Source organism: Scyliorhinus torazame, chromosome 11 (genome assembly GCF_047496885.1).
Source record: "Scyliorhinus torazame isolate Kashiwa2021f chromosome 11, sScyTor2.1, whole genome shotgun sequence".
NCBI classification, from domain to species: Eukaryota; Metazoa; Chordata; class Chondrichthyes; order Carcharhiniformes; family Scyliorhinidae; genus Scyliorhinus; species Scyliorhinus torazame.
The window spans coordinates 92,245,976-92,273,628 of NC_092717.1; the positions used below are offsets into that span (position 1 = coordinate 92,245,976).

General features: G+C 47.3%; 1 protein-coding gene and 1 non-coding gene across 4 annotated transcripts in view; both read left to right on the plus strand.

The window, feature by feature from the left end:
• Positions 1 to 27,653, plus strand: part of LOC140385384 (uncharacterized) — a 101,846-nt gene that overhangs the window by 62,264 nt on the left and 11,929 nt on the right. For all 3 annotated transcript variants that reach the window (XM_072467498.1, XM_072467497.1, XM_072467496.1), the window contains 2 exons: positions 9,883 to 10,045; positions 20,943 to 21,101. In XM_072467498.1, coding sequence (XP_072323599.1) covers positions 9,883 to 10,045; positions 20,943 to 21,101 — 322 coding nt within the window. The remainder of the gene's footprint in view (positions 1 to 9,882; positions 10,046 to 20,942; positions 21,102 to 27,653) is intronic.
• LOC140386116 (U6 spliceosomal RNA) lies at positions 20,617 to 20,723 on the plus strand. The gene has a single exon (XR_011933583.1). It is a non-coding gene; the product is annotated as a U6 spliceosomal RNA (small nuclear RNA).

The window sequence follows — 27,653 nt, forward strand, 5'->3', positions numbered from 1 at the left end:
CATCAGTGGTGCCAGCTTAACCTTGAACTTTTTATAAAACTCAACTGGGAACCCATCTGGCCCTGGTTCCTTGCCTGACTGCAACTTCACTATTGCTGCCTGCACTTCCTCCACCCCCAATGGTTCCTCCAAACCAGCCTTCTCCGCCTCCCACCTCGGACACTCCAGTCTCTCCAAAAATTCCCTCATCTCCGACATCCTCTGACAGTTCTGAATTATACAAGCCCCAATGAAAGTCTTCAAAACACCTTGTTCACCTCCTCTGGTGCCACCACCAACCCACTCATTCCTTCCTTAATCCGCACGATTTCCCTCGCTGCTGCCTACCAACAGAGTAATCAACTGGCCTTTTATTTAAAAATTTAAAAAAAATGTTTATTCAGAATTTTTCAACAAAAATTTTCAACCATTCAAACCCCCCCCCCATCACAAAAAAGAAAAGAAAAGTAACAGAACAAGACGTAAACATATCAATCCAACGTAATACAGAACTTGTACAATGGGTTCCTCCCGCACATATTGACTTTCCCATATGTTTATGTTTTTCCTTTTTCAAGTGCCCCGAGGAAAACCCCCTTCCCGCCCACCCATATACCCCACCCCCCCGAAAGAGACACCCTCTCCCCTCCTCCCCCCCCCCCCCCCCCCCCCCGCCCTCCCTGGGTTACTGCTGACCGACCTCCATCTAACGCTCCGCGAGATAGTCTAGGAACGGTTGCCCCCGCCTGAAGAACCCCTGCGCAGACCCTCTCAAGGCAAACTTTATCCTCTCCAGCTTGATGAACCCTGCCATGTCATTTATCCAGGCTTCCACGCTGGGGGGTTTCGCGTCCTTCCATAATAACAAGATCCTCCGCCAGGCTACCAGGAACGCAAAGGCCAGGATACCGGCCTCTTTCGCCTCCTGCACTCCCGGCTCGTCCGTCACTCCAAATAGTGCTAGTCCCCAGCTTGGCTTGACCTGGACTTTCACCACCGTAGACATAGTCCTCGCAACACCCCTCCAGAACCCATCCAGTGCCGGGCACGACCAGAACATATGGGCGTGATTCGCTGGGTTTCCTGAGCACCTCCCACATCTGTCCTCCACCCCAAAGAACCTACTCAGCCTCGCCTTGTCATATGCGCTCTGTGAATAACCTTAAACTGTATCAGGCTAAGCCTGGCACACGAGGAAGAGGAATTAACCCTACTTAGGGCATCAGCCCACAGACCCTCTTCAATCTCCTCCCCCAACTCCTCCTCCCATTTGCCCTTCAGCTCCTCTACCAAAGCCGCCTCCTCTTTCATCTCCTGATATATCGCAGAAACCTTGCCCTCTCCGACCCATACTCCCGAAATCACCCTGTCCTGAATCTCCTGTGCCGGGAGCAACGGGAAATCCCTCACCTGTTGCCTCACAAATGCCCTCACTTGCATGTACCTGAAAGCATTTCCCGGGGGCAGCCCAAACTTCTCCTCCAGCGCCCCATGGCTCGCAAACGTCCCATCGATGAACAGGTCCCCCATTCTTCTAGTCCCTGCTCGATACCAGCTCTGAAACCCCCCGTCCATCCTTCCTGGGACAAACCGATGGTTATCTCTGATCGGGGACTACACCGAGGCTCCCATCGCACCCCTGTGTCGTCTCCACTGCCCCCAGATCTTTAGCATTGCCGCCACCACCGGACTCGTGGTGTATCTTGTCGGCGAGAGCGGCAGCGGTGCCGTCACCAGCGCCCCCAGGCTCGTTCCTTTGCAGGACGCCATCTCCAACCTCTTCCATGCCGCCCCCTCTCCCTCCATCACCCACTTACGGATCATCGCCACGTTGGCTGCCCAATAGTAGCCACCCAGATTTGGCAACGCAAGCCCTCCTCTGTCCCTACTACCCTCCAGAAACCCCCTCCTTACCCTCGGGGTCTTGTTTGCCCACACAAAACCCATGATGCTCCTGCCTACCCTCTTAAAAAAAGGCCTTGGTGATCATAATAGGAAGGCACTGGAACATAAAAAGAAACCTCAGGAGGACCATCATTTTAATCGACTGTTCCCTGCCCGCTAGCGAGAGTGGCAACATATCCCATCGTTTGAAGTCCTCCTCCATCTGCTCCACCAGCCGCGTCAAAGTAAGTTTATGCAGGGCCCCCCAATTCCTAGCTACTTGGATCCCCAAGTACCGAAAGCTCCTTTCCGTCCTCCTCAACGGTAGGTCGTCTATCCCTCTTCCCTGGTCCCCTGGATGCACCACAAAGAGCTCACTTTTCCCTACATTGAGCTTATAGCCCGAGAAGTCCCCAAACGCCCTGAGGATCTGCATGACCTCCACCATCCCCTCCACTGGATCCGCCACATACAGCAACAGGTCGTCTGCATACAGCGACACCCGATGCTCCTCTCCCCCTCGGGCCACCCCCCTCCATTTCCTGGACTCCCTTAATGCCATGGCCAAAGGTTCAATTGCTAATGCAAACAACAGGGGGCACCCCTGCCTCGTGCCTCGATACAGCCGAAAATACTCCGACCTCCGCCGATTCGTAACCACACTCGCCATCGGGGCTCTATATAGGAGCTTAACCCAACTGATAAACCCCTCCCCAAACCCAAACCTCCGCAACACTTCCCAGAGATACTCCCACTCTACTCGGTCAAAGGCCTTCTCCGCTTCCATAGCTGCCACTATCTCCGCCTCTCCCTCCACCGATGACATCATAATCACGTTTAGGAGCCTCCGCACATTGGTGTTTAGCTGCCTGCCCTTTACAAATCCCGTCTGGTCCTCGTGAATCACCCCCGGGACACAGTCCTCAATCCTCGTAGCCAACATTTTGCCAGCAACTTAGCATCCACATTGAGGAGCGAAACCGGCCTATACGACCCACATTGCAGTAGGTCCTTATCCCGCTTCAGGATCAAAGAGATCATCGCCCCGGACATTGTCGGGGGCAGGGCACCCCCCCCCCCCCCCTGCCTCATTGAAAGTCCTCACCAGCAATGGGGCTAACAGGTCCGCGTACTTCCTGTAAAACTCAACCGGGAACCCATCTGGTCCCGGGGACTTCCATGCCTGCATGCTCCCCAGTCGTTTAATCAGCTCCTCCAACCTAATTGGCGCCCCCAAACCAGCCACCTCCTGCTCCTCCACCCTCGGGAACCTCAGTTGGTCCAGAAATCGTTGCATCCCCTCTTCCCCCGCTGGGGGCTGAGATCTGTACAGCTCTTCATAGAATGCCTTAAATACCTCATTTACTTTCACCGCACTCCGCACCGTAGTTCCCCTGCCATCCTTGATTCCACCTATCTCCCTCGCTGCCATCCTCTTAAAGGAGCTGATGTGCCAGCATCCGGCTCGCCTTCTCCCCATACTCGTACGTCGCCCCCTGTGCTTTCCTCCACTGTGCCTCTGCCTTCCCTGTGGTCAACAGGTCGAATTCCGTCTGGAGACTTCTCCTCTCCCTAAGTAGTCCCTCTTCAGGGGCCTCTGCATATCTCCTGTCCACCCGTAAAATCTCCCCCACTAACCTCTCCCTTTCCCTGCCTTCTCTCTTCTCCCTGTGAGCCCTGATGGAGATTAACTCTCCCCTGACCACCGCCTTCAGCGCCTCCCATACTACCCCCACCTGCACCTCCCCGTTGTCATTGGCCTCCAAATACCTTTCAAAGCACCCCCGTACCCTCCCGCACACCTCCTCATCTGCCAGTAATTCCACATTCAACCGCCACAGCGGGCGTTGGTCCCTCTCCTCTCCCAACTCCAGTTCCACCCAGTGCAGGGCGTGATCTGAGATGGCTATGGCAGAATACTCCGTTCCCTCCACTTTCGGGATCAGCGCCCTGCTCAGAACAAAAAAATCTATCTGGGAGTAGGCTTTGTGTACGTGGGAGAAAAAATAAAATTCCCTGGCCAGGAGCCTGGCAAATCTCCACGGATTCACTCCCCCCATCTGGTCCATAAACCCCCTAAGCATCTTGGCCGCAGCCGGCCTCTTCCCCGTCCTAGATCTGGAACGATCTAATGCTGGGTCCAACACCGTGTTAAAATCCCCCCCCATTATCAAGCTTCCTACCTCCAGGTCCGGAATGCGCCCCAACATACGCTTCATAAATCCAGCATCGTCCCAGTTCGGGGCGTATACGTTTACCAATACCACCCACGCCCCCTGCAGCCTACCGCTCACCATCACGTATCGACCTCCATTGTCCACTACTATATTCTTGTCCTCAAACGACACCCGCTTCCCCACCAGTATTGCCACCCCTCTATTCTTCGCAACCAGCCCCGAATGGAACACCTGTCCTACCCATCCCTTTCTTAACCTGACCTGGTCTGCCACCTTCAAATGTGTCGCAGGGAGCGTTAGAAAGGTGGCATCATACATTAAAGACACTATTGAGGGCTTGTCAAGATTATCCAGAGGATTGGAATAAAGGAATTCCAGTCGTACTGTTTGCAATTAGGGATCCACCTAATGAGTCAACCAAATTTAGTCCTTTTGAACTAATATTTGGGCATGAGGTAAGAGGACCACTTAAATTGATTCAGGAAAAATTGGTGAGTGAGAAATCGGAAATTACATTATTGGATTACGTGTCAAATTTTAGGGAACGATTAAATAGAGCAGGTGAATTGGCTAGACAACATTTAAAATGTTGCACAAAATGTGATGAAACGGGTAGCGGACAAGAAATCCAAAGTTCGTTGTTTTGCCAGTGGAGATAAAGTTTAGTGTTGTTACCAGTGGTAGGGGAACCTTTAAAAGCTAGGATAGAAGGAAAACTCACCGAGTGTGTCATGTGAATATGCTTAAAAGGTACTTTGAAAGGGAAGGAGAGCAAAAGGAGGAGGTTTTAATGATTCCACCTCAAAGTGAAGAACCAAATCCAGATGACTTTGAACTTTACATTCCCCAAATTAAAAATTGGAAAACGAGGATGTTCTTAAAAATTGGGATCAATTGTTGAGTTACCTTCCAGAGGACAAATTGATATAACGTGGACACGTTTGTGGAGATAAGTTGGGAAGTTCTAAAATGTCTATCCATGATGTAGATGTGGGAAATACTGTTCCAATTAAACAACATCCATATAGACTTAACCCTTTAAAATTGGCACAGGTTAACAAGGAAATTGAAAGTATGCTTAAAACAGGCATAATTGAAGTGGTTTGCAGCCAATAGAGCTCACCCATAGTGATGGTACCAAAACCGGACGGTACCCAACGGTTGTGTATGGATTATAGAAAGGTTAATGCAGTTCCAAGAATGGACTTTTATCCTACCCCACGCTTGGAGAATTGCATTGAGAAAGTGGGACAATCGGCTTTTATTTCCAAACTGGATTTAATTAAAGGTTACTGGCAGGTACCTTTATCTGAAAGGGCGAAGGAGATTTCAGCTTTTGTGACTCCAGATGGTATATACCAATTCAAAGTTATGCCATTTGGCGTGAAAAACGCCCGAGCCACATTTCAACGGTTAACTAACAAAGTTGTTTCAGGATTACCCAATTGTGCGGTATTACGATCTGGTAATTTTTAGCCAGAGATGGAAAGAACGTTTGAAGCATCTGATTGAATTATTCGATTGACTTCAGGAGGTGGGTTTGGTGGTAAACCTAGCCAAAAGTGAATTTGGAAAAGCCCAAGTACCCTTTCCTTGGCCATACAATCGGACAGGGTCGAATGGTCCCACGTGATGTGAAAACAAAAGTTATTGGGGAGTTTCCAATACCCTCAACACAAAGGGAAATAATGTGATTTCTTGGCATGAGTGGATTTAACCGGAAATTTGTGTCGAATTTTAGCCATGTGGTCGCTCCACTGATGGACTTGCTAAAGAAGCGTAACAAATTTCAGTGGACAGCGGAATTGTCAACAGGCCGTTGACGACCTGAAGGCTATGTTAACCACTGCTCCTGTGTTAGCCATCCCAAATTATACAAAACCATTCAAAGTAGCTGTCGATGTGAGTGATGTCGGCGTAGGTGCGGTGCTTCGACAAGACAACGACGAAGGACTCGAGCGGCCTATTGGTTATCTTTCTAAGAAATTAAATATGCACCAGAAGAAGTATTCAACGATTGAGAAGGAGACTTTGAGCTTGGTGCTGGCTTTGCAACATTTTCACATTTATGTGACCAGCAATCCATCGGACATAATTATATATACTGATCATAATCCATTGACGTTTTTGGAGCGATTCCGGAATAACAATGCCAGACTGTTTCGATGGAGTTTATTGTTACAGCCATTCCATTTAAAAATAATACATGTGGCAGGACGAGAAAACATGATAGCCGATGCTTTGTCACGAATGTGATGAAGCATGAGCTGGTTTAGCACAGGGCTAAATAGCTGGCTTTTAAAGCAGACCAAGGCAGGCCAGCAGCACGGTTCAATTCCTGTACCATCCTCCCCGAACAGGTGCCGGAATGTGGCAACTACGGGCTTTTCTCATTTGAAGCCTACTTGTGACAATAAGCGATTTTTATTTCATTTCAAGAGAAGCAGGTTCGGTGGAGGAAGAATAACTAAAATGGACTATGTTATTATACCCGTTTACATGTTTTGTTTTATTTTTAAAAATGTATATTCACTGTCAATATTTCTTAAAGGAAAGTGAAAAGGTGAAAAATGAAACCATCTTAAAAGTTGATGGATTTTTCTTTTCTTGGGGGGAGGTGTCAGGTGGATGTACCTTTAAGAAATTGGTGTTTTTCAAATAGCTGCAGTGATGTCAGTGTGTGGGTGGCGCTGGGCTGTCTGTCTGTCTTTTACTTTAATTTTGAGCTGTAAAACTGCTTTGTGGCTTTGTTTTTGGTTTCATTTTCAGAGTTGGAGAGCTGTATTCAAAGCAAGCAGATGTGTAATGATCTCTCTGTCTACAAGCTAAAGAATGTTTTCAGCTCACTTGATGATTTCAAAGTAATACCTGTTTCTGTAGAGAATTGAAACCTGCTGTCTTTGTAAAAAGGGTTTAACTTATGGATGTTGCTAGGAAAGGTATTAAGAATTACCTCTAGAGTATTGTATCTGTGGGGCTACGTGTGTTGGTAATTGATCAGATGTTTATTGTGTGTTTATAAAATGTTAACTGGGTTTATAGAATAAGCATTGTTTTGTTAAAGTCTCTGTTGCATAACACCTGGAGAGTGGACCCTTGTGCTCCCCATAACCAAAATCTATTCAAAGTCGTGGGTCAGGTGAACTCCATGATATACTTCGGAGTTTTCGAAACCCTGGCCCATAATACCCACATCTAGCCTCCACGCTGGCCTCTGGGTCGGCCCCTTTTCCAAGACCACGTCCACCCAGTGCTGATGCATGGTCCAATACCACGATCGTCGAATACTCTGCCTTCTTCGCCCCAGCCAGCAGTGCCTTCCCTACCACAAAAATTTTGTTTCTTGAGTCCACCTTGTGCACTGGTGATAAGAACGAATGCTCTCTATCCCATGGATGCAAAAGCTTCCACCGTCCCATCTCCTTCATGAAACCGGCCAATACCCCCCCCCCTTCCCACTGAAGGGACCAGCGAGCACAGATGCTTCAGGTCCAGCACCATTTTCCAATCCGCCCCCAATATCAACATGGGGAGTATGACCGCCAGTATTTTCCTCATAAACCCAGCATCATTCCAATTTGGGGCATATACGCTAACTAACACCACTAGCCCCCCCTTCCAACCCCCCAGGCATTATCGTGTATCTGCCCCCCTGGTCTGCCACCACTGTCTCCATTTGGAATCTCACCCGTTTACCCATCAGTATCGCCACCCCCCCCCCCCCCCCCCCCCCCCGAGTCCTACAGTCGAAGCCCGAATGGAACAGCTGGCTTACCCAGCCCTTCCTCAGCCTCATTTGGTCCTTTACCCTCAGCTGAGTCTCCTATAACAGCACCATGTCCACTTTCAGGCCCTTTATGTGCGAGAAAACTTGCACCCCCTTCACCGGTTCCACGTCACAACTCTAACCAGGGGCCTCACTCCTCTTGCCCTTCCTACCCCACCCCACCTCCATGTTCATCCTCCCAGGCCCCACGTAGCCGGTGAGACCCAACCCTTCCCCGCCCCCCTTCCCAGAAACCCTTCCACCACTTACTCTTGAAAACACCTCACTCAGTATCGGCCCCATCCTCCGACCATTCACACCTTCTAGGCCCTTCGAAATCTGGTTCCTAAGAACACTGCCCCTACCTCCACCTCACTCTCGTTCACTATCCAACATTACATTTGCTAGTGCGGCGGCACCTGCCAGAGCACCCTCCCCCACATCGAAAAAATGCACCAACTCCAAAGCCCCCCACACTTGCCTCTTCCAACACCCTCCATCCCAACAAACCCCAAAACCCAAACAACCATAAATCACAAACCACCCCAGTCCAAACTCCTATTACACAAAATAGTTCATCATAACAGCCATAAATGGAAAGAAAAAAGGAAAAATGTTTTATTCCCAGCCAAAATCTGTCATAGTCCAAATCCAGTCTAGTTCCAGGCCTTCTGCCTTCACGAAAGCCTCCGTCTAGAAGTAGTAGTCCCTGTCATTGTGCATGACCCTCAGCTTCGCCAGGTAGACCCTACCAAACCGCACGTTGTGGGTATATAATGCTGCCTTGGCTTGACTGAAGGCCTCCGTCTCCTTGCCAGCTTATTTGTAAAGTCCTGGTACACATGTATACCATTCCCATCCCACTCCACCTACTGCTTCTACTTCGCCCACCTCTGCACAGGGCGTATGATCAGGAGGAGAATTGCTCCCAATGCCAAAACTGCAGCTGCTGCTGGTTTGACGCCAAATCGTGATGATCACCTCCCCAAAAACGGCGTCATTGCGATGCACGCTGTGCTTAGTTGCAACCGTATCCGCATCTCATTAGTGGGCCCACTAACGATGCTCTGCCTCTGATGGGCCAAATTCTCAAAGGCGCGGTCCGTGTGTGCTCTCAACAATCGTGAACCTGCCGTGATGGCTGCTGAGAAAGAGAGAGGGTGTACGGACAGTGTCCAGCTCCGCCATACTTCACCGACAGTCATGCTGCTGGCTGGGGGGCTTCTGCCAGGGCCTGGGGGGTGGCCAGGTGGTGGGCTGTGGGGTCGTGGTGGACAGGTACGCAACACCATTACCGCAGCTGGCAAGGCAGCCATGTGACTGAGCATGCCGCTGTCAGCCCACTATAAATCTGGTGCCCTGGGCCATATAGGTGACCCCCGTGGCACCCCCCCTGGGTGCCCTCTGGCCCCAGCTGACCCACCAGCTGTATGGGCGCTCCAGCACAACCAGTGCCATCTTTTCGGCTGCGATCGGTGTATGTGGGCGATGTATAGTCTAAGCGTGGCTGCAGCTTGTCAGCCCTGCAAGTGTCCATCATGGACCCAGCAATTCCCGCACTGTTTTGCGTGTTCTGCTGCTGTTCCACACGCGCCGGTGCTAGCCCCTCGCCGGTAGCGGAATCGGTGTGGGTGTGGCACCGATTTCTTTGACGTGGATCCTCCGTTGGTGTCAGCACTTAGACTCAGGAACGGAGAATCCAGCACAATGTCTTCAACTTTCTGTCCTTTTCAACTGTATTGCACACAACTTGTAAAAGTTTAATGTCTGTTTTCCCTTGTGAGGCTTCTTGGTAAAAGTCCATACGGCGTTTATATCTTAACTTTTTTACTGTTGGTATTGTTTCTAGGTCAAGAGTCACCAGGTCACATACAGCAGTGTTTCTTATTATCCAAGATTGACCCCTTTGCAATTGATGCAAACTCTTAGCAGTCCCTTTCAAACATTCTTAAAACAACTGCAGATTCCAGTGACATTTTAAAGAAATTACAAATTTTCCTTACTGTATTTCTTCCAAAGCGCTTCACACCCTGCATTTTATTAGGTTAAGTGATTAACAGACCTACTATTTTGCAGGGATGAAATCAGCAGTCTGCAGCAAAAGCTGAGGGACAGAGTGTTGTTGGCAGAAGAAGATAAATTTCTCAGGAATAAAGTGGCAGAGGATTGTGGCCGCTTGACAAAGGAAAATGCCCTTTTGCACTCTCATGTGCTGGAGCTAACTAAGGAGCTGGAAAAGGTAGGTATACTTAAAGAAAATTAACTGGCTGTACTTTGAATATTGTCATTTTCATAATTACTGCATGTAACTGTAATCAATCAACTTAGTGTCACATTTGTCTAGTTCTTTTACAAATATATTTATATGAACACAGGAGAGGAATACCTGACATGGGCGGAGGAGAAAGTGGAGGTGGGAGGGTGGTGGTGGTGCTATCCCATGCATCATAATAAAAAGGTGACAGTACATTGAGCAGCATGTTGAAGGTCACTGCTACAGACCACACACTTGTGCTAAATTTAAGAATTGGATATAAATAAATATGTCTGAAAAAACTCCCATTAAGTTACAAACTTGCTTTAGAAATTCTATTTCCATCTGTACTTTAATATGCTTGATTTGCATGTTTGATATTGGCAGTTAGGAAAGGTTGTGATTAGCAATGTCCTTTCATTCCTATGTTTAGGACTGTGGGAAACAAACCTTTCTGAACCACCAGTTCTACCAGATTCAAACCGGCAAATGCAACAACAAACAAATTTAACCAGAAATCGAAAAATAGTATCAGACAGTGCTTTGGGAGGAAAAGTCACTGAAACTTCACAGATTGAATAGGTCACACCATGAATTTTAGATGCCTTTCATCTGGTGGGCAGTAGTTTTTATTAGTAGTATCTATTCCATTAATTTTGTAGGGACTCACTGTAATTTAGTGGAGTTTAAAAAAAACACACTTTATTCATAACATGGAGATGCTTAGGTTGAGTCCAGCAATGTCGGCAGTCACTAGCATGCCAGTCAGTCACCAGATTCCTCCAGAGAAATACCAGGTGTGATTTTTGGACCAGCTTTCAGTGCTGGGACTCCAGCAGGCCAAGTTACCAAGTGGGCAAGCTGCTCCCAGATCAGACGGAATTAGGATACTTTTTGTTTTTATTGGAGTTGTTCTGGGATAGTTGATCACCTGCTACTGCTGCAGTCTAGTGTGGAGGGAAACTAAAGTTAACGGTCTATCAGGAAAGAATTTTTTGAATTCTTGGTAACAATGTCAATCAAAGTTCTGACCTATATTGGAAGTAAAATGCATGGCACAATTGAACAAAAAAGTGCTCTACCGCTATCTCAGCCTTCACTGATCTACTTGGGAGAGACCACAACAACATCATACATTTATTTGTGCCTCAACACAATGAAACATCCTATGGCACTTCACAAGAGCATTATTTGACATTGAACCACATAAGGAGATATTAGATCATAGAATCATAGAATCATAGAAGTTTACAGCATGGAAACAGGCCCTTCGGCCCAACCAGTCCATGCCGCCCAGTTTTTACCATTAAGCTAGTCCTAGTTGCCCGCACTTGGCCCATAACCCTCTATACCCATCTTACCCATGTAACTATCTAAATGTTTTTTAAAAGACACAATTGTACCCGCCTCTACTACTACCTCTGGCAGCCCATTCCAGACATTCACTACCCTCTCAGTGAAGAAATTGCCCCTCTGGGCCCTTCTGAATCTCTCCCCTCTCCTCTTAAACCTATGCCCTCTAGTTTTAGACTCCCCTACCTTTGGGAAAAGATGTTGACTATCTACCTTATCTATGCCCCTCATTATTTTATAGACCTCTATAAGATCACCCCTAAGCCTCCTACGCTCCAGGGAAAAAAGTCCCAGTCTATCCAGCCTCTCCTTATAACTCAAACCATCAAGTCCCGGCAACATCCTAGTAAATCTTTTCTGCACTCTTTCCAGTTTAATAATATCCTTTCTATAATAGGGTGACCAGAACTGCACACAGTATTCCAAGTGTGGCCGTACCAATGTCTTGTACAACTTCAACAAGACGTCCCAACTCCTGTATTCAATGTTCTGACCAATGAAACCAAGCATGCCGAATGCCTTCTTCACCACCCTGTCCACCTGCGACTCCACCTTCAAGGAGCTATGAACCTGTACTCCTAGATCTTTTTGTTCTATAACTCTCCCCAACGCCATACCATTAACTGAGTAGGTCCTGGCCTGATTCGATCTGCCAAAATGCATCACCTCACATTTATCTAAATTAAACTCCATCTGCCATTCGTCGGCCCACTGGCCTAATTGATCAAGATCCCGTTGCAATCCTAGATAACCTTCTTCACTATCCACTGTGCCACCAATCTTGGTGTCATCTGCAAACTTACTAACCATGCCTCCTAAATTCTCATCCAAATCATTAATATAAATCACAAATAACAGTGGACCCAGCACCGATCCCTGAGGCACACCACTGGTCACAGGTCTCCAGTTTGAAAAACCACCCTCTACAACCACCCTCTGTCTTCTGTCGTCCAGCCAATTTTGAATCCAATTGGCAACCTCACCCTGGATCCCGTGAGCTTTAACCTTCTGCAACAACCTACCATGCGGTACCTTGTCAAAGGCTTTGCTAAAGTCCATGTAGACAACATCTACTGCACTGCCCTCATCTACCTTCTTGGTCACCCCCTCAAAAAACTCAATCAAATTTGTGAGACATGATTTTCCACGCACAAAGCCATGCTGACTGCCCCGAATCAGTCCTTGCCTCTCTAAATGCTTGTAGATCCTGTCTCTCAGAATACCTTCTAGCCACTTACCTACTACAGACGTTAGGCTCACCGGTCTGTAGTTCCCAGGCTTTTCCCTGCTGCCCTTCTTAAACAAGGGCACAACATTCGCCACTCTCCAATCTTCAGGCACCTCACCTGTGGCTGCCGATGATTCAAATATCTCATTTAGGGGACCCGCAATTTCCTCCCTAGCCTCCCACAACATCCTGGGATACATTTCATCAGGTCCCGGGGATTTATCTACCTTGATGCGCTTTAAGACTTCCAGCACCTCCTCCTCTGTAATATGCACACTTCTCAAGACATCACTATTTATTTCCCTTAGTTTCCTAACATCCATGCCTTTCTCCACCGTGAATACCGATGAGAAATATTCATTCAGGATCTCACCCAACTCTTGTGGCTCTGCACATAGATGTCCTTGTTGATCCTTAAGAGGCCCTACTCTGTCCCTAGTTACTCTTTTCCCCTTTATGTATCTGTAGAATCTCTTTGGATTCTCCCTTGCATTATTTGCCAAAGCAATTTCATGTCCCCTTTTTGCCCTCCTGATTTCCCTCTTAACTCTATTTCGACAATCTCTATACTCTGCAAGGGATCCACTTGATCCCAGTTGCTTATGTACGTCATATGCCTCCTTCAGATGACCAAAGGTTTGCTCAAAGGGATATGTTTTAAGGAGTATCTGAAAGAAGGAAAACCAGGTGGAGAAGTGTAGGGAGGGGATTCCAGAACTTGGGGCCAGAATTCGAGGAGCGCAGAAATCTCAGAGGGTTGTGGGATTGGGGGATATTACAGAGTTAGGGAGGGGCAAATTCATGGAAAGCAAGGATGATAATTCCAAAATTCAGTCATTTTGCTCCCGGTCAGGCAATGTAGGTAAAGGAACACAGGGCTGATGGGGGATTGCCATAAGTTAAGACATATGGTGAGACATCTGTTTCTTCAGATGGCTTCATTATGAATATTTGGCTGAACTCCAAGATTCATTAATGGATCAGCTTGGCAGGGGTCTATTTACACAGGCTAAAGTGGAGTGTTAACGTTATGTTGCAAAGTTATTATGCAAAGATGTGCAGGTTAGGTGGGTTCATGGGGTTATGGGGATAGGTTGGGGGAGTGGGCCTAGATATTGCTCTTTCGGCTAAGCAGGGTGCTCTTTCAGAGGGTCAGTGCAAACACGATGAGCTGAATGGCCTTCTGCACTGTAGGAATTCTATGGATTCTTTCTTTGATTTTTTAAAATGTCCGGATGTTTATTTGGAAAAGACTTAAGAGTTTTGATGTGCGAAGCTTCTATTATTGCAACTATGAATGGCAGTGTCTGATTGACACTTTTGTAAGTGAGGCAAATTTTTCAAAGCAGATTCTGAATGGGTGTTTTTATTCACGAACATTTTGAGATTTGCCATTGTTGTTATTACATGGCTCATTGGTTTTGCACCAATGGGTGAGTAGACATGGAAGAGACATGGGGGATATGAGGGAGCATGGAGGGGGCATGAGAGATAAGAGAGTTATTGGAAGGGACATGGAGTGCTATGGGGGATATAAGTGAATAGTGGTAAGAGCTTTTAAATTTATCTTTCAAAAGATTTCTGAATCTAGACTATGCCAGTCCTCGGGGAAACTGACCAGATGGTGTGAAAATTGGGGGTCAGGTGGGTGGTGTGGGGTGGGTTGCAGATTGGGGGGGGGTTCAGGTTTGAGGGGGGATGGGTTGGTGGCCGGTGATGTGATGCCTGCGATGGAAGATAAATCAGGAGCGCAACGTGTGGGCTCCCTGCCCATATTTATATCCGATGTTGCTGAAAGTTTCTGCCATTGGGAATCCTGGAATTGGGTATGGTCTACCATATGTAAAGGTCTCTGGAGTCAGCCCGACTTTGTGAAAATCCAGGCCCAAGATTGTGAATTGACTGGAGTTTGGAGCAGGGATTAAAACGATGGCTTTGGCCTTCCCAATATTTAGTTAGAGGAAATTTCTGCCACACCAAACTTCTATATAACATTATAGATACCTTTAACACAGCTCCATATGTGTTTAATGCTGTGCCATCATTGTTCTCCTCTTGGAAGAATTACTAAGACTATCATTAATTTGCATGTCATATACATTTGCTAGCATCACTCGGGGGGGGGGGTTTAGGGGCTGGTTTAGCACACTGGGCTAAAAAGCTGGTTTTAAAGCAGACCAAGGCAGGCCAGCAGCACAGTTCAATTCCCGTACCAGCCTCCCCGAACAGGCGCCGGAATGTGGCGACTAGGGGCTTTTCACAGTAATTTCATTGAAGCCTACTTGTGACAATAAGCTATTTAAAAAAAATGTTTTAACTAGTGTGACAGGGTGGTGGGAACTAGAGTAATAGGTCAGTAGGTGAAGTAACTGAGGAAGCGCTAATGACTAAGGCCAGTAAGACTAAGAGGAAGAGCAGGTAGGGAGACATTGCTGAACAGGGCAGGACTGGTGGTCTGAAGTACATTTGTTTAAATGTGAGAAATGTAACCGGTAAGGCCAGAGGAACTTAGAGCTTGGATTAGTATTTGGAACTATGATGTTGTTGCCATTACAGAGACTTGGTTGAGGGAGGGACAGGAATGGCAGCTAAACTCTCCAGGATTCAGACAGGATAGAGGGGGTTGTAAAAAGGGGTGGGGGAGTTGCATTACTGATTAAGGAGAATATCACAGCTCTACTGAGGGAGGGCACCTTCGAGGGCTCATGCAGCAAGGCTATATGAGTAGAGCTCAGGAATAGGAAGGGTGCAATCACAATGTTGCAGGTTTATTTTAGGCCTTTCAACAACCTGTGGGAGACAGAGGGGCAGATATGTAGACAGATTTTGGAAAAATGTAAAAACAACAGGGCTGTTGTGGTGGGTGATTTTAACTTCCCCGATATTGTCTGGGACTCATTTAGAGCTAGTGGCTTGGATGGGGGAGAATTTGTAAGGAGCATCCAGGAGGGTTTCTTGAAACAATATGTAAATAGTCCAACTAGGGAAGGGCCATAATGGACCCAGTATTGGACTGTGTTCACGACTCTGTAGTTTCTTATGGTCTTGGGCCAAGCAGTTGCCATACCAAGCTGCAGCCAGATAGGATGCTTTCTATGGTACATCTATAAAAATTGGTAAGAGTCATTGTGGACATGCCGAATTTCTTTCGTTTCCTGAAGAAGTATAGATGCTATTGTGCTTTCTGGACCAGGACAGATTGTTGGTGATGTTTACACCTAGGAATTTGAAACTGTAAATCATCTCCATCTTGGCACCATTGATACAGACAGAGCATGGGTGACACTTTGTTTCCTGAAGTCAATGACCAGCTCCTTAGTGTTGCTGACATTGAGGGAGAGATTGTTGTAGTTACACCATTCCACTAAGTTCTCTACCTCCCTGTTGTACTCTGACTCATCGTTGTTTGAGATCCGACCCACTACGGTCGTGTCATCAGCAAACTTGTAGATGGAGTTGGAGCCGCATTTTGCCACACATCATGTGTGTATAAGGAGTATAAGGGCTAAGTATGTAGCCTTGTAGGGCCCTGGTATTGAGGACTATCGTGGAGGAGGTGTCGTTGTTTAGCCTTATTTATTCCGGTCTGCGGGTCAAGACGTCGAGGATCCACTTGCAGAGGGAGAAACTGAGTCCTAGGTTTTGGAGTTTGGATATGAGCTTGGCTGGGATTATGGTGTAAAAGGCAGAGCCCTAGTCAGTGAACAGGAGTCTGATGTAGGTGTCCTTGTTGTCGAGATGCTCCAGGTATGAGTGTACAACCAGGGAGATAGCATCTGCTGTGGACCGGTTGTCGCAGTAGGCAAATTGCAGTGGATCGAGGCAATCTGGAAGGTTGGAGTTGAAGTGTCTCATGACTAACCTCTCGAAGCACTTCATAATAATAGATGTCAGGGCCACTGCTCTGTAGTCGTTGAGGCACGTTGCCTGGTTCTTCTTTGGCACCGGTATGATAATTGTCTTCTGGAAACAGGTGGGAACTTCAGAACAGAGTAGGGGCAAGTTTAAGGGCCCCCCCCCCCCCCCCCAATGAACGAATGGAGGGAGTTCCTAATGCAAGATCTCAAGGATGCCATCAAAACAGAGATGATGGTAACAGTAAAAGTGGCAAAGGCGGAGGCAGGCGCTGGTCACCCTGCATGCAGCACAGGAAAAGGCAGAAAGGCGTCTGGAGATTACGATCTGGGAGCTGGAGAAGGCCTCGGCCAACCAGAGTGATCGGATCGCCGCACTGGAGACAGAAATGGCAAAGTTGGTGGCGCGCAAGGGACACTAAAGGGGAAGCTCAAGGATCAAGAAAATCGGTTGTGCTGCCAGCACCTCTGCATTGTGGGCCTACCGGAGGGAACCGGGAGCAGGAGCCCGACGGAATACGTGGCCCAGATGTTAGGCAAATTGGTGGCAAGGGAAAGCTTCCCCAACCTCAAGAGTGTACTTCCAAAATTCCACCAACACATCTCCTGTTCCACCGGGGGCCCTAACATCTTTGACCACTGCTAATTCTTCCTGGTGCTCCGGTTTCTTCTCACATTCCAAAGATGTGCAGGTTAAGTGGATTGGCTATGCTAAATTGCCCCTTAGTGTCCATGGCTAAGGTGGGATTACTGGGATAAGGTGCGAGAGTGGGCCTAGGTGGGGTGCTCTTTCAAAGGGTCAGTGTGGACCCGATGGGCCAAATAGCCTCCTGGAGCTGTGAGGCAGCGGTGCTAACCACTGTGCCTCCTATTATTACATTTTATCCTGACAAGGGTGTATGATATATGAGCATTTGCCATCTGTTATACTGTGAAAATCATGCTGAGTTGGTTGACCGTATTTACCTATTTTTTCTTTGTCTTGTAATCCTTGCTTTTACACTGAGGGAGTACATTTTTTAGTTCCCTTCACCTTATTTATAGATAAGACGAGTAGTACCACAGCAGGGTGGCATTTAGGTATCCTAGAAAGACTGATTTCCTTTTTCTCTGTAGTTGGCACCTCTGGTGTTGTTGGAGATGGGGTAGGTGTAATCAATTAACAACTGTCACTACCTGTAAAGCCAAATAAATATAGGAGACCAACCCAACAAAGGCGAGATATTTGTACTGGTGTACGCCTGGGCATGTCGGTTAATCCTTGGATATCTACCCTTTCTTGGGTTGGTTATTTCCTTTTCCTTCATCTATTTGTCTAACTTTCCCTTACATACATCTATACTACTTGTGTATGTATTGCTGAAAAAAGACATTTTGTCAAAACTTTTTGTCTTGCACTCATCAGGACAATTGCAAGAAATTGCAAGAATACCAATGTCTGGGAAAATAACTTTATATTGTAGGAGAAGAGAATGCTGATTGGTTGACATGTGGACTCTGATTGGTAGAGGCATTGCCATGGAGAATGCATCCGTTGATGGTGACTGACAATTAGCTGCCAAACATTTATTGAAAATGTAAACAATGCAGCTTGACTCTGATTGTGTCATGGCATTGCCCTGAGGAATGAACCAGCGAATGGCTATCACTTATTTTGTTTAGCTGAAACAGGCGCAATGTGTGTGCATGGGGTTCATTTTACACCCGCATTCAACGTCAGCGAGAACAGCGAAACGGACGCAAAGTCTTGTGAGAATTGGGAGACAAGAGTCTTGCCGGTGCAATCTCTTTTCCCGATTTTCCATGCCACTTGCCAGTCGAATAACAAGGTAGATGTCCACAAAAAGTGAGAATCTAATTTTAATAGATTTACATACATTGTAATCTCACTACTGATTTTCCCCACCATATGATTTCCCCCCTCACTCAATATTCAGCAAGTTTTGAAAAGCAAATCGGTCGAAGGGATCCCCCTAGGGCGTAAAGGTAAGTATAGTCCCCAGGGGGGAGAGGGACATGCCTGGCAGTGACCAACACTGTCCCTTGGCATGGCTTGGTACTGCCAACCTGGCAGTGCCAGCCTGTGCCGAGGCAGACCCTCTCAGGAGCCCCATTAGGAGCGGTGTTTTTTGCGCGAGGAGGTGCCCCTGATGCTGACGCTAGTGGTTGAAGGAGGGGTGGGAGCCCCAATGCTGATGTTTATAGTTGAGGGAGGAGTGCGAGCCCCCGATGCTGATGTGTGTAGTGGGGGGAGAGCCCCCGATGCTGATGCGTGTGGTGGGGGGAGAGCGCCCAATGCGGATGCGTGTGGTGGGCAGGAGCCCCCGATGCTGATGCGTGTGGTGGGGAGGAGCCCCCGATGCTGATGCGTGTGGTGGGGAGAGAGCGCCCAATGCGGATGCGTGTGGTGGGGAGGAGCCCCCGATGCTGATGCGTGTGGTGGGGAGGAGCCCCCGATGCTGATGCGTGTGGTGGGGAGGAGCCCCCGATGCTGATGCGTGTGGTGGGGAGGAGCCCCCGATGCTGATGCGTGTGGTGGGGGGAGAGCCCCCGATGCTGATGCGTGTGGTGGGGAGAGCCCCCGATGCTGATGCGGTGGTGGGGGGGAGCCCCCGATGCTGATGCGTGTGGTGGGGAGGAGCCCCTGGTGCTGATGCGTGTGGGGGGGGGGGGGGAAGAGCCCCCGATGCTGATGCGTGTGGTGGGGGGAGAGCGCCCAATGCGGGTGCGGTGGTGGGGGGGAGCCCCCGATGCTGATGCGTGTGGTGGGGAGGTGCCCCCAGTGCTGATGCGTGTGGTGGGGGGAGAGCCCCCGATTCTGATGCATGTGGTGGGGGAGAGCGCCCAATGCTGATGCATGTGGTGGGGGGAGAGCGCCCAATGCGGATGCGTGTGGTGGGGAGGAGCCCCTGATGCTGATGCGTGTGGTGGGGAGGAGCCCCCGATGCCGATGTGTGTGGTGGGGAGGAGCCCTCGATGCTGATGCGTGTGGTGGGGAGGAGCCCCCGATGCTGATGCGTGTGGTGGGGGGAGAGCCCCCAATGCTGATGCGTGTGGTGGGGGGAGAGCCCCCGATGCTGATGCGTGTGGTGGTGGGAGAGCCCCCGATGCTGATGCGTGTGGTGGTGGGAGAGCCCCCAATGCTGATGCGTGTGGTGGGGGGAGAGCCCCCGATGCTGATGCGTGTGGTGGGGGGAGAGCCCCCGATGCTGATGCGTGTGGTGGGGGGAGAGCCCCCGATGCTGATGCGTGGTGGAGGTGCTGCCCCTGCTGTCTGGAGTGGGGTGTGGGAGGGGTCACTCCTGATGTTTTGGGGGGTCCCCCATGTCCGTGGGGAGGGTTACTCTGTGCCATTACCCTGATCTCTGTGGAGCCGGCCTCATCGGCTCTGACAGACTCCACCCTGCCACAGTGATGGTGTAATCCACCCCACTGAATTTGTTTTCAGTTTCTCAAGATCTGGACTAAAATCTTGGCTGTGCAGCTGAGGAGCTACATTCTGGGTTTCAGTCAGAGCCTGACACTCTGAAAAGATATGGGAAAATTCCACATTACACTTGCTCCGCTGCCTTAAAAGTACTACGTCAGTGATCCAGGAATTTCCATTCCGGATATTATGTTACATTTATGGCTTCATTTAACAATTAAGCCATGATAACTTTTATGCACGTGTTAATTTTTTGGCCAGCTTACCTGTTTATGTGTAATAAATTGTTTTATGATTTATTGTGCTCAGAATTCACTCGGGAATAAAACATGACTTACTGTAAAGGTAGTTGATGAACTAGTTAGAAAATGCTGCACATTCAGGTTAAATGAAAATACATAAGCTCAGTGTGATAGCGTGGCCCTTTTAAGTGGCGATCTTTTGCCGACCACGTAACCTGCTCGAGTCTTCTGTGTGCGAGGGCACAAACCCCGACCAGTGGGAGTAAAGAGCTGTATGATACACCTCTGTGTCTGTATATAGTTAAACCTCACTGTTGTTTCCTATAAACTTCTTTGTTATGTAAGAAGCCTCCTCTGTGATACCTCGTACTATTATATTCAGTATGTTGGGGTTTTTTTTTCTTTCACTCAAATAAATACTTTGTGTAATTCCATTAGAAAACCAACATGTTGTGCTCGCTTCGGCAGCACATATACTAAAATTGGAACGATACAGAGAAGATTAGCATGGCCCCTACGCAAGGATGACACGCAAATCCGTGAAGCGTTCCATATTTAAAAAAAAAGAAAACCAACATGTTTCCTGTTGTAGTTGGATACTCTTCTGTAGTGCAGTGACAGCCAGAATTGATCAATTATTTTTTATATTTGCAGGTGGAGATCCAAATATTAGACATTAAAATGTTATGATGTTCTGATTGTATTAATTATCTGAGGCCTACTAACTTTAGAAATTAAAATTTAGAACAATAGTTGTAATTTTAAAAATCTATTACAGGTTCAAGCACTTAGGGATGAGAAGAATTTTAAGCATTCAACTAATGTCACACAGTTAACTTCTCTAAAGGAGCAAGAGAGGCGCCATGAACTGGAATTGGCCTATTTAAAAAGAATGATGGAGGAAGAGGAGAAAAAGGTTCTCAATGCCATGGAACAGGTAATAGTGATTGTATATGGCCAATGTACAGTAGTTCTTGTGTGATTCCTTCATAATTAATCTGAATATAATTACTAATGGGACAATTCACTAAGCACATTGCTACGACTTGACAGTATATTAAAAGGAAACATTTTTTAAAATTTAAATTTAGAGTACCCAATTATTTTTTCCAATTAAGGGGCAATTTAGCGTGACCAATCCACCTAATCTGCACATCTTTGGGTTGTGTGCGTGAAATCCACGCAGACATGGGGAGAATGTGCAAACTCCACATTGACTGTGACCCGGGGCCAGGATCGAACCCGGGTCCTCAGCGCCATAGGCAGAAGTGCTAACCACTGCGCCACCATGCCGCGCAAAAGGAAACCATTTTAGTGATTTAAATAATGAACTTTATTTTCTACTTACTCTCTGTAAGGTAAGCAAGGTTTAGAAGAGAGTTAACCATTTGGTTAAGCCTGTAAAAGGATAATATATTAAATAATGATCACTTCTAATATTTTATGATGGATGACAAGCAAGAGAGTTTGAGTAATTTCAGTCTGAACCTTAGTGCACATAAGTTCACTGACAATTTTCATTTCCAGTTAGGCTGACAAAATATATACTGTATCTTTTGAGATTGAGTTCCAGATCCAATGTGCAGGACTGCTTTAGCATATTTTACTGTCTGATCGTTTGTGTTGACCTGAGATGAAAATTTAATTTGAGATCTTTGTTGGAACAAATTTATGAAGTTTTAAGACGTTTATTTTTATAATGCAAAACTAGCAGTGAATGGACAAAAGAATCAATGTCAGGAATTACTTGTGTACAACTTGACCCATCAGATGCTGACCAATGGTTTCAAAAGTCTGATACACCGACAACAAAATTGACATGAGCAAAATGACAAGATAGTGAAAGGATAGGAAAGGAAGAAATGCAAGCCACACAAAACCCCCAAAACATACTTGTACCATTGATAGTAGGAACAACTGTCATAGATGCAGAATCAGTAAAAGCTTGCCCGGGTAAACCATGATGATGCTGAGAACTAGCAATTGCCAGAATACTGAGACAACCAGATCATCTGACCTACAAAATAACAGCATAGAGAACCTCTACACCTATTTTGTACTTAAGGTGTCAACCTTGACTCAGGGCAGCACAATGGCCCAGTGGTTAGCACTTCTGCATAGTGGTTAGCACTGCTGCCTCACAGCACCGGGGATGTGGTTTGAATTCCAGCCTTGGATGACTGTGCGGAGTTTGCACAGTCTCCTGTGTTTACATGGGTTTCCTCCGGGTGCTCCGGTTTCCTTCCACAGACTAAAGATGTGCAGGTTAGGTGGATTGGTCATGATTAATTGCCCCTTAGTGTCTAAAAGGTTAGGTGGGGGTTACAGGGTCGGTGCTGACTTTGGGCCAAATGGCCTCCTTCTGCACTATAGAGATTCTATGATTCTAGTGTTGTACTCTTATTTTTGATTCAGAACGTGTGCCTTCCAGCCTGAATTTAGAGACCTAATTGCATAGTCTACCCATGTTGACATACCTCTGCAGAACTAAAGTAATGTTGCATTGTCATCTTATCTTCCCAGTTGCCCCCTTAGCTGGTCATAAAAATATCCCATTCAAAGAAGAACAGGAAAGTTTTCTCAGTGACCTTCAGAAGATTTATCCCTCGGTAAACACCCAAAACAGATTATCTAGTAATTTATTTCAGTACTGTTTGTGGAAAGCTTCTGTGCACAAAATGTTCCTATGTTCCATACATTATAATAGTGTCTACATTTCAAGAGTACATAATTGGTTGGAAAGCATTTTGGGCTCTCCTGAGGTCATGAAAGGTGTTATATGAATACAAATCTTTTATTGGTTTATTTTATATAATTATGTGAAATAATTCCTGGATATTGTTCCAATCTGGTTAGGGCCTTTGTTGTATAGTATAGCATAATGAACACACTACAAACTGCACATTACACAGCAGACACGTCCAAGACAGACCAAACAAATTTCTCTGCAGCCCACCCTGATGCTGGTGAGCACTGTGAGTCACCAAATTGTTTTTAAATCTCTCCCTTAAGAAGGATTTTGTCTCCCCTTATTTGAAGATTTCCTTCATCAGCAGCTCCAACTCCGCCTGGAATCCCTCTTCTGAATCATTGCTTCTACTGACTGCAATGGATTGTCAGGCTACCAGACTATCCAATGACTGCTTGCTGCCCAGCCACTTAATTGCTTTGTGTGTGATCGTGTTCCACGGTTTATGCCAGAGTTTATACTTGGACACAGTTCCAGCTCTCCAACTTCACTGCAGTCAACTTTCTTCCCACGCGCTTTCCTTTACCCCAACTCCCAGCTTCACGAAAGTATCAACTGCTGCCGGGCTTCTCTGTGCCTTAGCTGCACAGAGTGAACCCTCTACAACTGCTTCTGACTAACAATTACTTAGTCTCACTTTTGTGCTGCACGGTGGTTCCGGGATCGTTGCTTGACGCCACACCACCATGAAGGGACACTGCCCAATCCCTGCAGCCGTGGAAACACCAGACAATCCCCTCGTTCAATACACCACAGCTTCCCTGGAATGGGCATTCACCTGTCCAACTAATTGGGAGGTTCGATTGCGAGTGGAAAACTTGAGAGCAAATGAATTTCCAGCTCAGCTATCTCATTATAATTTCCTCACAACATACAAAGTATGATCACAAGAAACATTGGCTTTCTCTTAATCCATAAAACAATAAATTGATAGCAAACAGTAACTCCAGTAATTAAACACAATCGAAATGAGAAAAAGAGGCTGTGAGAGATTATAGATGCTTATTGGGTGTATTTTCAGACAGTAAGGACCTATGCAGTTTCTTAAAACTTTGGGACTGAGCATAGTAATGCTGCAAGTAAAGCTGGATTATTTAGATCTCTACTGATTAAAATGCAACTTGTTATATGAGGTAATTAATGCAATTTATGGAAAATAAACCTCTCACTTTCCCAGTGATAGTCAATATTATATTAATTGTGAAAGCAATTTCTTAATTTTGGTATCCAGAGGGCTTCATGCTCTATTTTCTATTCAGAAAGCAAAGATGGCCTTGCATTCATATGGTACCTTTCACAACTTTAGGATGTTCCAAAGCATTTTACAGACAATTTGTTCTTGTGACATTGACTGTGGGATAGATAATGCCCAGAACACTGGGGATAATTCCCCTGCTATTCTTCTAAACAGAGCCATTGGGTATTTTAAATCCACCTGAAGGAGTAGACAGAGTCTCAGTTAAAGTTTATTCCAAAAGATAGCACTTCTGACAGTGCAGCACTCCCTCAATGTTCGTATAGATCTGTGCTCAAACCCTGGAGTGTGAATTGAACCCAGAATCACCTGCTAATGCTCGCATTCCAAGCATTGTCTGGCATCTTTGAATCTGTCTATATATATATTTCTGGAACATACCTCTTCATTCACCTGAGGAAGGAGCAGCGCTCCGAAAGCTAGTGACATCGAAACAAACCTGTTGGACTTTAACCTGGTGTTGTAAAACGTCTTACTGTGCTCAGCCCAGTCCAATGCCGGCATCTCCACATCATGGCTACCATCGACACCGCAAATTGCCGGCTCAAAGTGGAGAGGATCTCCAGGAAGATCGCGCATATAGACACTGACATTAAGTTTCTACAAAGATGCAAGAAAGCAGACAAGATCCCGAAAGGGCTACAGATCACAAACCCACTCAAGTCGACCTACAACACAGACTACGCTGAGAGACTCTGCCGTCGCACCTCTCTCTCACTCCTCAACCACCTCGTACGCCAGCTCTACAGCAGACGACGCAACCTGGAAACCAAGATAGAGGCCATATTCTCAACTTGTGCTCAGGACGCAGCAGACCAGCTGCGGAACACCGCCAAACAGATGAGACAACAATACTATGCCACCTATATGCATACTAAGAACAGGAAGCTTGAGAAACTCGGCATCACCAACAGCAGCAACCAAGCCACCCCCGGTACCACAGTAGAAAACAATACAGGGAAATCTATTGTCAACTTGTCAGACTACACTCTTCAACCAGACGAAATCGAAGTCCTCAGCAGAGGGCTCAATTTCTGCACCACCACCAAAATGGACCCCATCAGTCTTGCGGCAGACACGGAGGAATTCATCAAGCGAATGAGGTTCCGGGAATTCTTCCACAGACCCCAAGAGGCCAACAGCGAACCCAAGCAGACCATCAATGAACCAGAACAGCAGACCGAGAGATCTGCGGTGCGGCAACCAAAGAGGAAAGAGTCGAATTAGACCCCTCCGGAAGGCCGCTGCCCTAGACTTGACATGTATGCTCAAGCCGTCAGGAGTCGCGTCAATGCCAGATTCATCAGTCGCATTCACAAGACAGCCCCGAATGTCACCCAAGCACAAGGCAATGCCATCCGCGCTCTCAAGACCAACCGCAGCATCGTCATCAAACCAGCAGACAAAGGAGGGGCCGCTGTCATACTGAACAGAACGGACTACTGCAAAGAAGTATACCGACAACTGAACAACCAAGAACACTACAGACAGTTACCCGCAGATCCGACCAAGGAACACTTATGCCAACTTAACAGACTGATCAAGACCTTGGATCCAGATCTTCAGAGCACCCTACGTGCTCTCATCCCACGTACTCCCCGCATTGGAGATCTCTACTGCCTACCGAAAATACACAAGGCCAACACACCAGGCCGTACTATCGTTTCAGGCAATGGGACCCTGTGTGAGAACCTCTCTGGCTACATCGAGGGCATCTTGAAACCCATCGTACAAGGTACGCCCAGCTTCTGTCGCGACACGACAGACTTCCTACAGAAACTCAGCACCCATGGACCAGTTGAACTAGGAACATTCCTCGTCACAATGGACGTCTCGGCACTCTATACCAGCATCCCCCATGACGACGGCATTGCTGCAACAGCCTCAGTACTCAACACCGACAACTGCCAATCTCCAGACGCAATTCTGCAACTCATCCGCTTCATTCTGGATCACAACGTCTTCACCTTCGACAACAAGTTCTTCATCCAGACACATGGAACAGCCATGGGGACCAAATTCGCACCCCAGTACGCCAACATCTTCATGCACAAGTTTGAACAAGACCTACTCACTGCACAGGACCTTCAACCGACGTTATACACCAGATACATCGATTACATTTTTTTCCTTTGGACCCACGGTGAAGAATCACTGAAACGACTACACGATGACATTAATAAGTTCCATCCAACCATCATACTCACCATGGACGACTCTCCAAAATCAGTTGCATCCTTGGACACACTCGTCTCCATCAAGGATGGTCACCTCAGCACTTCGCTTTACCGCAAACCCACGGATAACCTTTTAAAAAATTTTTTTTTTAATTCTCCTTTTTCACATTTTCTCCCACATTTACATCCATCAACAATAAACAATAATCAGCAAGATATGTCAGTCCCCATAATAACAACGATCCCACCAACCCCCAAACCTCAACCCGCATGTTTACGTAAACAAATGACAAAATGGAATCAGGGATTACCCTTAGTCACCCTTAATCTTACACAGCTCCCCCCCCCCCCAGGTCTCCAGCTCCTCCCGTCCACTGCCTCTTGTAAAACTCCTCCTCCCAACCTCGGTTCCTTCCCCCCCCAACTTTCCACCCCGGCTAGACCACTCGGACCCTGTTCTGCCAGGCTCCGATGGCCGCAGCCCCTCCCCCCCCACCTCACTCCCATTCACTGGCCGGCTTAAACCGGCCAGCGCGGAGGCCCCGCCCGGGTCCCTTTCCCACTTGCCCAGCCCTAGGAAAGCCCAAAGATCCCCTTTTAGCACATAAACCCCACCTATCCACCTACACCCCAAAGAACCCTCATTTCGAGTGAAAGTCCCGTCCCTTCCCTTGTCCAAATATATACCACATTGGCTCCTTTAGTCTCTACACCCGTGCGCAGTGATACAAAAAAGAAGAAAATACAGTCATGAGGTTACATCGGCACATGGCCATTCCTAAATTTGTCAGTTCTGCCACAGTCCTTCTGCTTTCGCAAACTCCCCCGCTGCTTCCGCCGTTCCAAAATAAAAGTCCCTGAGCTTGTAAGTCACCCTCAGCTTCGCTGGATATACAATGCCGCACCGCACCTTGCAAATGTACAGTGCCCTCTTCACCCGGTTGAAGGCAGCCTGCCTCCTTGCCAGCTCCACCGTAAAGTCCTGGTATACACGTATACCAGCTCCAGCCCACTGCACCACCCGCTTCTGCTTGGCCCAGCTCAGGACCTTCTCCTTCACACTGTACCTACGGAAGCACAGAGTCACTGCCCTTGGTGGCTCACTCGCCTTTGGTACAGGCCTCCACGACCGATGAGCCCGATCCAGTTCATATCGGGAGGGATCCTCCCCCTCCCCCAATAGTTTTGCCAACATCGCGGCAAAATACTCAGTCGGCTTCGGTCCTTCAACTCCTTCGGGCAGCCCCACAATCCTCAAATTCTGTCGCCTGGATCTGTTTTCCAGGTCTTCCATTTTTCCTCGCAGAT